Here is a 12429-nt window from a genome sequence, read left to right as displayed (position 1 = left end):
TTTTTTAAAGCCCCTGGTCCACATCCACGGGGTAATGGAAAAGCATGACCATTCTTCAGAACTTCTCCTTTTGCGAAGTCATGCACATTTGTAATGAAAAGGATTTTTTTTTATATATATATAAAATAACTATTCTTCTAAAAAATGTTGCCAGTTTTTGCATTCATAAATTTCATTGGCTGTTTAAATAAAAGCTTATGTGAGCATGATTAATTTGCTTGTAACATTAAAATAAAGAAAAAAAAAACATTTTATTTTTAAATCATTGAGGAAAGATTTGTCATGGTGACATTTAACGTGTACTTTATTGTATTGGTGTAAAAAAAAGAAAGCCTATTATTTTTTTTCTTTGTAAATGTAATGGAGTACATGTAGAAAAGTACAAGCTCTCTCTACACTGCATGCAGAAATATTAGGCACGTTGATTTTCTGATCATGCTTTTTTTTTTTTTTTTTTTTTTTTTTTTTAGGCACATTTTACCAATTCCAAACCACATTAATCTTAACTACTATTAATTTTGTATTTAATCATTTATAAGTGATATATAATTATTCATGAAGGATGGAAATGAAAAATGCTTTATATTCAGGTGTGCATAATTATTAGGCACGTTTTCTTTTATAGATAAAATAAGCCAAAAAAGAGATTTAACTCAGACTGAAAAGTCTTAAATTATTAAATGCCCATGAGAAGGATGCAATACTAGAAATTGCAGTTAAGGCATGACCATTGGACAGTGAAATGCACATTGAGTCAGCAGGGTCATACAAAAAACAGGAGGAGAAGAAAAGACACATGTTAACTACAAAATAATTAATAATTAAGGTGAAGAATTAAGTGTGAAACCATCAGGAACCCTTTAGTCTCCAGCACCACCATCTTCCAGAACTGCAACCTACATGGAGTCTCCAGAAGTGCAATGTGTCAGGATCTCAGAGACTTAGGTTAGGTAAAGAATCCTAAAAAATGACCCCCACTTAGAGAATCACAAGCTGAAGTATAGGAAAATACATGAAGACTGTTTTTTTATAGGCTTTATAGACAGACAGATTGAGTGACTCTTGAAGGACCAGCACCACATCCTCTTGTACCACTGTTTGAAGAATTTGTCTTTCAGAATCTGGCAGTAAGTTTTGAGAGTTAATTTTTAGTCCATCTCCTACCCTGAAGTCCGTTTTACAGAGATGGACTAAAAATTAACTCTCAAAACTTTTGTATTCTAATTGTGTTCTTGTATTATTGTTTTCTTGTTCTCCTGCCCTTTGTGTTCATTGGTTTCTGTTTTGCTTTTGTTATTAAATATGCCTGCACTTAGATCCACACTTCTGCCAGCCTTCTTTGCCCTCTCTATGTTATATAGGCTACATATAGTTCAAAAGACAAAATATTAGCTGAATTGACAAAAAAAAAGACTATATGCACTTTACAGTTTAGATGCACTTGATTCTTAATACTGTTGTTACCTGTGAAATTGGTGAATGTTTGTTTCTCTGACTGTTGATGAAACCACAGTTTTGTTTCTTAGAGGATATTGTATAACAGCCCTTGTTATGATTTTTAGTTTGAAGTTCTGTCATGTTTCAATTTCCTCAAATTATTCCAGATTGCAGCTGTTTCTCAATTCTAAGAATGCAAAAACCCAGACTTGCATTCTTGTAGAGACCAGACTTGCAGGATACCTTAAAAGATCTTATTTGGAAGGACAGGATGACACAGAATGCATCTGTACAAGAATTGAGATGTGCTGTGATCTTCTGTTGCTTAACTGCCAATCCCAGCACATTTTACTACACTCTTAGAAGAAAAGGTTCTATATAAAACCTGACAGAAGGAATAAGGGATCCTATTCCCATCATGGGATCATTTTATGGATTTTATAAAAAATAATTTTGATTAGATTTTATTAATTGAACCACTTGTAAACATACTTTATCACTAGAAATCGTCTATATGGGTCAATATAGGCCCAATGGTCTATAAATAAACCCCACTAAACTTTTTGTTCTAAGAGTGTGGCAGAACTGCTGGCAATGACAATGCGTGATGTGATCGTACCACTGTTCACAAGCTCAATAATGTTATTTGAAAAGTATTTAATTAATTCCTCATATTTAATTACATTTTTACATTTTTACTCATATTACTCAACCAACTGCACAATCATATTTTGTAAATAAATGATGTTAACAGGCTGTCTTTTCCAAATTCACAATGTAATTTTTTTTTTGGCACAGCAAGAATGAACTACAGTATACAGTAAACAAACAAACAAACAAACATTCAATAAACAAATAGAACCAATCTTAATAGAAATTAATAATTCTGTGTTAAAATATTACTAGTAAAATAGCATTAATATTTTAATTGCTCACCACAAATGTAAGTTCGTTTTTTGTCCCCCAAAAACATTTGACATTGCTATTTATAGAATAGCCGGGGTGGATACAATACTGTCCTCTCAGCATGGCTCGTGTTCACCTCACATTTTTCATGCTGTGAGATAGGACTTAATTTGCATTGCAGGTATTTACCCATAGAACACATCTCAAAAGTGCAGTAGCTTTATGTGAGAAATTGAGGATTTGGTTAAGTCTGTCAGAAAATGAGATTAAGAGGGTTAAGAGTATTGGTCCGTGAAATGCTGGTGAAACTCCTTAATCTTGGCCAACACTATCTTCAGTTTCTCTTTTGAAGGAAGGATGGTCATTCTGTAGGAGAAGAATGCAAAAAGCAGGTACAGTTAATCAACAAATGGATTGAAAAACTGAGGATGCCAGGAAAAAAACGGATGCTGCTTAATTAAATAAAATATTTTTACCACGTTAAACAGAATTTTTTTTAGCGCATGTGTTAACGTCATGAATGCATTTCAAGTTATGCAGAGTTAGACAGACTTGTCACCAATCCACCTTTTCAGTTCCTCCGGATCCAAAACAACGAGCTTATGCTGAATTTACACCATGACTACTGTTATTTTGGAGAGATGAAAATCCCTGACGTTCATGACTCGAATATATGCATTTCAATGGCAACACTATCAACGCCGAAAGTAATCTGCAGCAGTCAGGTGGTACAGGTCAGTGCTCTATAAGTTGTTTATGTGCATTATTATTGTAATGTTATGTGCTTTGAGACAAAGTAGTTTAATGCCGTCTCTTGTGGTGCTTTTATTTGCTTCCTGCTGTACGCGTTCATGGGCTTTGGAGGAGGCATGGCTTTGGGAGCGCGCTGAAGGGAGGGTGGGATCTTATGCTTTCAAAGCTAGCTCGCTATTGCTAGCCTCTCTGAAAATTGCCTAACCTACCTTTAAGCAACAGTTTGGTCCAACAGGGCCAGCTCAGGGCATAACTATTGTCTTTAGCTCAGGGGCATAATTATTTCCCCCTCCCTTCACATTAATCAACATGCCTTGTTCTCAGTCACATGGTTCCGAATTTTCCCGCTCTTGCAGAGTATAATTTAGACATCATTTCTGTAATGGGAAAACTTAACACAGACTTAATTAACTTGAACTATCATTCACACACGTAGGCCCACCAAAAAACACATACTGTAAATCATATTGTAATGCCTTAATGGGTGGTTGACCTGCAGGCTCAAACAACAGCTGGTCCAAAATGCAGCATCTAGAGTTTTTACTAGAACCAGGAAATATAGCCGTATTAGCCCAGATTTATCAACACTGCATTGGTTCCCTATTAAACATGCCATACATTTTCAAATCTTTCTGATTACTTATAAAACTCTAAATAGTTTAGCTCCTCAGTGCCTGAGCGAGCTCCTATTGGATTACAGTTCGTCACATCAATTACAGTCTCAAAATTCTGGCCAGTTGATAACACCTAGAATATCTAAATCGTCTGTGTATCCAGACCAGGTGGTGGACCTGCACCCTGAGATGACCACAACACAGCCCTGAATGTCAGAGGATGCCATGACAACTAGACAGACAAGCCTTAGAGACAGATCACCAGCGAAGACCTCATTGGCTAGACAACCCTTTGCAAAGATCCTCAGCAAAGACAACGAGAAACAGTCAAGTCCCCTGCACAGAACCTATGGTATAATGTATCGCGACACAATACGGACACTCAAAGGGGGACATGCCTAAAGAGGAATGGTACAGGGTATTATGAGCAAACTCAAACCAGATAAGTCGAGAGCTCCAAGTGGTTGTCAGCGACCAGATACCTCAGTGGCAGTGTGGCTGCTTGGACTTTACTGAAAAATTCGAGGAGGTCCGTGTATTCTGGGGTGGCTCGGGAGGGCGAGGTGGGGACTTAGTAGTGACAGGTTCCATCCTGGGAATGGCCATGATCTCCGTGAACGGGGCTTTGAGCATTAAGATGGAGTTGTTCTAATGCTGCGTTCACACCAAACGCGAATCTGCGTCAAAATTCGCGCCTGCCGCGTCTAGTTATACGCGTGACCACTTTGTGTGCATTCGCGCGTCAAGAGTGAAATTTACGCGCGTCAAAGGCGAAGTCAGGGGGCGAAAGTTTCTAAGCTGTTGGCGGCCATCTTTTTTAGATGTTTATCGAGCATTAGCAATAGCATTAATCGAGAGAGTCACCGCTCTTATATGATCTGAAGAGCAGAAACAGCTGCGTAGGGGACATCGTCGCTGTACTCGGGTCCACCAAAACCTCCGGAGGGTTTCAGGAGTTTCACAATTTGCTCCAGGAGGTAGGTTTGGTGGACCTAACGGTGAGGACGCTGACGAGGACAGCATAGGCCGTATAAAGCCTCGGCCTCGAGTGGTCGCTGCCTGACGAGCCCGCGCTGTAAAGCCCGGCGCGAGGTTCACCCTCTCCCGCACCTAATCTGTCATTTATTTTTGTTTTGATAATAAATGGAGGCAGCCTCCAAAAGTGAAACCTGTCCTGTTATTTTTTTGAAAAGTTTTTTATACACTTAATTGTGTTTGGTGTCTTTATATTAGATTAATAAAGTTTCATATAGGCTAATCTAGAATAGATATGGAATAAATAGCATTCAATACAAATGAGTAGGCTATCTCTCATATTGAAATCAAGTTTTTATGTGAAAGATTTGCTTTGTTGTGCATTTTAGTCATATTACAAAATAATTTATTGAGGCCAAACATAAACTAACATTAAACTGTCAGTTCACCACGTGACAGCAGCAAGCAGGCAGGCTCCTGATTGGTTAACGCGGCGCGAATTGACGCAGAAGTTCAGATTTTTCAACTCGGGCGGCAGACGCGAATTCGCGTCAAACAGCACAAAAAGCACAATTCGCGCTTAACGCGCGAAACGCGCCAGACGCTCAATTCGCGCGAATGAGGCGAATTTGCGTCTACCGCGCCGCGCTAAACGCCTCATTCGCGCCGCAAGACCTCCAGACGCGCGTAACCGCGTCTTACCATTGACTTAACATTGAAATCACTCGCGCCAGACGCATATTCGCGTTTGGTGTGAACGCAGCATTAGGGTTGTCTGGCAAGAGTTCTTGGAAAGTCTTAATTAGCTCAGAGGGACAGCAGAAAGCAGTATTCGAGATCTGGCAGTTGGTTCCCCACTCTCTGATGACTTTTTAGGACCGTCAATATGTGGGTTGTGAGCAGTCAACCATGGGAAACCAAGGATTATAGAAAATTAATGAAGAAAAACTGTATCCATTCCTAGTGGTCCTCCACCTGTAGCTGAAGAGGCGGAGTGAACTGAGTGATCAGACCTGACCCCAGCGGGCTGCTGTTGACTTCTGTAATGTACGCAAGGGGCTTTGGGAGAATCACAGGGGGAATAGTGGGACTCTGAGCCATCTTAAAGTCCATGAAACTCCCGGAGGCCCCTGAGTCAACAAAGGCACATTTTTGATGGTGTCGCTGGCCCTGGGCCCAAGGTCACAGAGCAGGAGATGGTTCCTAGTCTCACCCCGGCCTTCCTACTCTGGATCACCAGGGGGAGGAGACAGTTTAACAGGACTTACTTGAGGACTGGTAGCCTCAAGTAAGCTGGTTTCCCACTGTCGCTCCAGCTGGCATTCTCTGAGACAATGGTCGACCCGGATGGCCACGTCAGTGAGGGACTCAAGATCAGGAGCAGGGTCTCGGAATGCTAAATTGTCCTTGAGCTCGGAGGACAAAACATGGTGAAAGGTCGCTCTTAGGGCTCATTGATCCCATCCACCCTTGGTCGTGAGAGTATGAAACTCCATTGTAAACTCAGGAGTGCTCCGGGTCCCTTGAGAGAGATTCAGCAGGCGGTGATCCACGTCTCCCCAACTGGCTGGATTTTGAAACACTTTTTTCATCTTCCCAATGAAATGTTGACTGTTCATGGTGATAATAATGGTAATAATGGGTAATAATGTAGGCCACCTTACTGCTCTCAGTGGGAAAAATGCTGGGTTGAATTGGAAGGCCAGAGTAAACTGGGTAATAAATCCCCATAAAGATGTCTGGTTAGGCCAGTGTGCACATGACCATGGACAGGAGTCATCCCATTTTCGATTTCAATTTAAGTCATTCAACTTTGCTCTTTTAATTATTAATTAATTAAAGTTAATTATATTTATTAAGAGCCATCGAGTCATCTCCCACCACATGTGTAATCCATGTTTTTAGAGTTGCTCACCATCTCACTCTTTACAGTAGATACAACTTACTGTATATTTATACCACTTTGGCATTAGCAATGACTTGAATATGCTACAAGTTATCGCGCTAAATCGCGTCTGCCTGCTGATCGCTGATTGGCTGCGTGCTTGTTGGCGATGTCAACACCAACGCCAGCTGACTCTGCATGGGCGTGTGTTTAATGTCATGATGACTGATTTTATGGACTTCATGCACACTTTAGTTTGGTTTATTAACCAATCAGACTTTAAAATGCAGATGTTTGAAAACCGCCGAACTGACCCCAAACCAGCCAAAATTTTGTCCACCCGCCCAAACCGTTTTTTACCCGCACAATCTGGCAACACTGGTCTCCACCTGTTTCTTGTTTAGCTCCTTGCTTTATTATATGCCTCCGTCTCATCTGTTCCTCGTCTGTTCCTGTCTTGTGTTTTACTGAGCTGTAGCATTTGCAGTTTCGTTTGGATTGCATTCTTCCTGGATTATCCTGGATTACCTCCTTGCAGAAGAACCAACCTCAAAGATTGATCTAGAAGCCGTTTCAACTTCCTTCCACTTCCCTGACCTGAACTATTGAAGTCAATTTCATGTGGAAATGTTTGTGTTGTGCTTGAGTGTTGTTTGTGTTGTGTATAGCTTTGTCTTTATTTGTGTTTGACATGTGCTCCGCTTGCCTTCCCTATATATTGTTCTGCCTTTTCTCTTGTGTTGCTGGACATTGTAACTTTGTATGGCCTTTCATTCCAGATGTTAATTCACTGTTAAATATAACCAAACACAAACAAATCAATGGTTGATTTTATTAATCTGGATTGTTTAAAGGGAGAGTAACCTGAAATGGTAGGTGCCATCTCGCTGTCCAAAGCCGCTGCCAGGAACCAAACAGATGCCTGTTTCTTCCAGAAGCTTCATACAGTAGAACATATCTGGAGATTGTCCCTTCTCCTAAATTTGAAGGGATGGAGGATTACAGTTAGCGTTTTATGATAAAGTTTAATTCAACCAGATAAAAAAAAAGATGTAATGGTTTAACAAAGAAAATATTGTTTTAATTTACTTTAACTCATTGTCATCTATCTTTCTATCATTGTATAGGTCATGTGTAAGTCTTAATGCAAACCATCTTCTCAAATTCTCAATATATATCAGTATATTTCTCACTTTCAGAACCTGATTCTAACATTATACTGACATGAGAATATTGTTCTATTTGAGTAGAATCCTTGGCATGTATCATACTGATAAAGCCTAAAAAATGGATTTATGCAATGTTACAGGCAGCAAAAAGTGTGTAGGCCATTTCTCTCACACACACACATTGGTATTTATGAATAATAAACATCCACACAATCCTAACCGTGTACTTTAGTGGCCAAAAGTGATGTCCGGCCTAGGAAATTATAAAAAAAAAGATTAAAAAGGTGTTAAAGATTTAGTAAGCATATTGCGTAGTTGTGCTTGGAGTCAATACCCGACGAAGTTTCTTTGCCATCTGACGGTGCGGTGTGAATTGGCCTTTAGGGATAGTGTTGGGTTAATGAGCCATGGTTACTTAAAGTGAGTCATGGTAACTTAAAACTGGAATATGCCCCATGAATCTCAAACAAGTCAAGGTTAGTTACGGTGCAGTCACATTAGCACTTTAGCAAAAAAGGTCCATTGTCAATGGTGTAGAGATGTATGAAGCACAGCTTACACAATCACTTTCAAACCAGGCAGCTGTTTGTTAGTCAACATGGCAAATTCACATTGCCAACAGACTCAATGCAAAATCTGCATGGGAAATCTTTTGAAATGATTGGATTTTTCCCATGAAAATGTGCAGAACAGCGGAAAATGTAACCACACCTTTAGAGATGTCCATAAAAAGAACAGATATTAGATTTAACTGAGTACAGGCCGATTCTACCTTGGCCTCCAGGATAGCTTTTGGTGGGAGGTGGATACGTGGGAAAGTGTACATTGCACCCTGCACTGGGTTACATTTTATTCCTGGGACTTGATTCAAGATCTCTTGCGTCATGTTGGCTTTCTCTGCCAGTGTGGCCAACGTTTCTGTGCGTTCCTGAAGACAATGGAGAAAAGGTTTGATTACTTTCTTCTTAACTGGTACAGATCAACAAGGAAACAATCAATGGGACATTATATACCTTGATGAATGTGTCATATGAGGGTTCATCTGGTTGAGGTGGATTGACCACCACATCTAGAAGAGCCTGACCAGGCACCGGAGGACACAGCCGCACAGACACCAGCTTAGTGAGTTGAACTTTCACGTCCGGGTCTAGATTTACCACCTCCATATAACCACCACGAAAACCACACCTTCAAGAAGTAAGACAGACAGGTTTAGAGCTTAACTATTTACTTGACCTATTTTAGGGCACTACTATTTGGTCAAATCAAATAGAAAATACACAACATACACAATATAAAAAAAAGAGTTAAATGTGATTAAAAGTCTAAATGAATCTGTTCAACATATTAAGCGATCAAGTCTGTTCAAACATCTTGAATCTTTTGAAGTGTCACCTTTTGGTGTGATGGCTTTAGCTTTCAATGGAAAGACAGAAATTTCATGTTTCAAAATATCTTCATTTGTGTATCAAAGATAAACGAAAGTCTAATAGATTTGGAACGACATGAGGGTGAGTAAATAATGACAGAATTTTTATTTTTAGGTGAGCTAAACCTTTAAGAACAAATAGTTATTAGGAGGAGTCAGATTCATTCAATTCTATAATATTATTAACAGAATACTTCTTCCAAAAAACCTGCAGATAATTTGCACTTCTCTTGTTTTGAACACTCACTCTCCCATGTAGCACTTTGACGTTGAGTGAAATGAAGCTAGTTCCACTTTCTCAGAGTATTCTGGACCCATTTCAAACAGCACCTTCTTAAAGGAGTGAAACTTACACCCGTCAGCATAAACATTGTCCTGATAGACCTGGATAAAGCAGGGCATATTGAAAACATTATCATTGTGTGTTTTATATATTTAAAAACCATATGTATAGGCCTATCATACAAATCACCTCGTCAGACATGAGGAAAAGGTTTTCTGTCGCAGCAAATCGGATCACATCTTCAATGCACTGCCGACTTTGCACTTGACCTGTCGAGTAAAGGTAGGCAGCGTTGCCAGATTATTTTTATGTTTTCCAGTCCAATGATTGTTCATAGCCTTCACCACTGCAACAACAATTTTTAAGCAAATAAGCGCACACAATACACTTTTATTTACCCACTCTTCTTATTTACATACTCAGCCAGGGTGCTTCTCATTTCTTAAATCGTGCATCATTTCCTTTCCTTGCTCCAGAAAATGCGAGGGAGGGATGCAAGGAATAGAAACAAGGAATCAAAGGTGTATTTGTTATTTAGATTTTTTCTGAATTTGCCTCCGATTTCAGGCATTTGTGTTTCGACAAAAAGAGACTATTTCCTCACTTCTCATCTTTACATGGTGCATTTAGACAACTGATACATCCTTCATCGTGGTGATCTGTTTCCGGGTCGTCGAAGATGAAGGAGTGAGGAAAGAGGATGGACAATTTGAAGGGAATGAGAACCACCCACAGTCATAAAGGAATATACAGTTGTGGCCATAAGTGATGTCCGGATGGGATATTTGTTTTTAATGATCCTATAAGATGAGGTAAAATATATATCAAGTAACTTATATTGCAAACCCAAACTGGCCACCACAATAAAAGCAGATAGATTTGTCGTAACACCTGTGGGGTTGCCAGGATTGATAATGCACAGTGCTCGAGGGCTGCAGTGCTTCTTTGCTTCCTGCAGGGCGCGCCGTAACTCATTGATGTCCAAACTCCAGCAGTTGTCTTCTTCCAAATAGTAACTGATTTGCACAGCACCCAATTCAGCCAGAGCAGCAGAGTACAGTGGGTACTGAGGGATTGATATCATCACTCCCGTACGAGACATTCCTTCCCCTGACACTAGTAACTTAAGCATAGTCTGACACAGACAAACACAGGCATTTAAATTTCTCATTAATTCTCTAATGCAATGACAATCAAAAATATGAATGATAAGAAAAGTGAATAAATATGAATAAAACTTTGCATAGATTTCAGCATAAAGTTGCCTACTTTTTTTTAAAGGTAGCTTATGCACAAACAAAGTTTTCATAAAGTTATTTGTACACCAGAATTTATGCAATTTATGCACTGTTCATGGACATGCGTATACACATAGCCTTATGCCCCACACTGTCTGGTTACACTACGAAATAGCCATACATACGGAGCTGACAATGCCTTTTTTATATCCATGGCCTAATTTGCATATAACTACCATATGTATATTGCCATGCAGATATTTAAACAAGATATGTTGTCTGTGTCTATTTTTTTAAATGAATGTTACATTTAGCTTTGTTTTGTCTTCACATTTCTTGTTGTCTGTTAGTAGTATCTGCTTACCACGATCGCATCACTGGCTCCTATTGAGAGGTAAATGTTGTCAGGGTCACATGGGATTCCTCCATCTCGCCGTTCAATATAGCGAGCGACGTCCTGCCGAATTATTTCAATTCCCTGACTAGTACTGTAAGACCCTGAAAGATCCAAAAAGCCAAATTACAAACACTTGATCAATTGCATCAAACACAGTGTTTATTAAAAGTATTCTCTTGGTAACCTAATAGTTACTGCGTTTATCTAACATTATCTAACAAAATGTGTTACAGTATTTATTGATCTTTGTTAAAGTTAGTTAAAATAAATGCAGCTGTTCATTGTTAGTTCATGTTAGCTCAGGTCCATTAAAAAATATTAACAACTTTAGATTTTTTAATTATGCATCAGTAAATGTTGAAATTAACATGACCTAACATTTATATATACTTAGAAGTATTTTTCATTGTTAGTTTATGTTTACAAGTGTAATGTTAACAAATGCCACCTTATTGTAGAGTGTTACCGTTCTATTAAAGTATTCATGACCTGTGTTTCAACCATAACAAAGTATTGTGGTTGTGCCATGGAACAGTGACAGTCTCAAATGCAATGCAACAATTTGTAATGTCTCAAAATCTTTTTTTTAAAGCATGTTAATCTCTAGAAAGGTGCTCTTCTGCTTTTCAATACTGTACTTTGGAGTAGTTCACACAGTTACAGTAACTGATGTTCAAATTCCTCAGTATAGATAAACTGCTTAGATACTTGCACTGCACTGCAAAAAAACAAACAAAAAAACTTCCTTTCTTTTAGGCACCATCAAATTCTTTCTTTTTTTTTGTCAAATAAGCAAATGCAAATATTGCATTTTTGTGGGTACATTTAAAATATTGCTGCTTTTACATGAAGATGAATATGATGGGATTATTTAATTATATCAAAATCTGTATTTTGTCATCATGCACATCATGCACACACATACTAAAGTTAGCAGACTAAAATGTTGGCCTTCCCTGCATTGTTTATGAATCACACTTTGTCAGTTTAAGTCTAGACTGAAGATTCATCTCTTTAACCAAGCATGCTAATTCATCACCAAAACAGTTAGGTCGAATAGAACCGAAAACATAACATAAATCTTTATTATTTTATGAATCAGGCCAGAAGTTTCACTCAACACTACTTGTTACTTTCCATCTACATGTCATGCACCTTAGCAGACAATGAAGTATGGACCTTTGAAGGACTTATTCAATCAGTTTGACTAATATCTGTCTGTTGTACATGATTCAAATTTACTGTATCTTACCAAGCTAATATACAACATACTGTATGTATACTATATATTATATCCTGTATACTAACCTTGCGAACTGTCCATGTTTTCTGTCCTTGTTCTA

General features: G+C 38.7%; 1 protein-coding gene across 3 annotated transcripts in view; it reads right to left on the bottom strand.

Moving 5' to 3' along the window:
- Positions 1–2107: 2107 nt before the first annotated feature.
- Positions 2108–12429, bottom strand: part of LOC311306233 (alanine aminotransferase 2-like) — a 46539-nt gene continuing 36217 nt past the window's right edge. For all 3 annotated transcript variants that reach the window (XM_084434521.1, XM_084434522.1, XM_084434523.1), the window contains exons 5-12: positions 11054–11187; positions 10343–10586; positions 9641–9720; positions 9416–9552; positions 8753–8927; positions 8512–8667; positions 7435–7547; positions 2108–2709 (exon numbers count right to left, since the gene is read on the bottom strand). In XM_084434521.1, the coding sequence (XP_084290647.1) occupies positions 2619–2709; positions 7435–7547; positions 8512–8667; positions 8753–8927; positions 9416–9552; positions 9641–9720; positions 10343–10586; positions 11054–11187 (1130 nt within the window). In that variant the 3' untranslated portion in view covers positions 2108–2618. The remainder of the gene's footprint in view (positions 2710–7434; positions 7548–8511; positions 8668–8752; positions 8928–9415; positions 9553–9640; positions 9721–10342; positions 10587–11053; positions 11188–12429) is intronic.

The sequence above is a fragment of the Rutilus rutilus genome (assembly GCF_951802725.1).
Source record: "Rutilus rutilus genome assembly, chromosome: 16".
In the NCBI taxonomy this organism is placed as follows: domain Eukaryota; kingdom Metazoa; phylum Chordata; class Actinopteri; order Cypriniformes; family Leuciscidae; genus Rutilus; species Rutilus rutilus.
The sequence above is the reverse complement of the archived record's forward strand: the minus strand, read 5'-3'. Positions and strand labels throughout refer to the sequence as shown.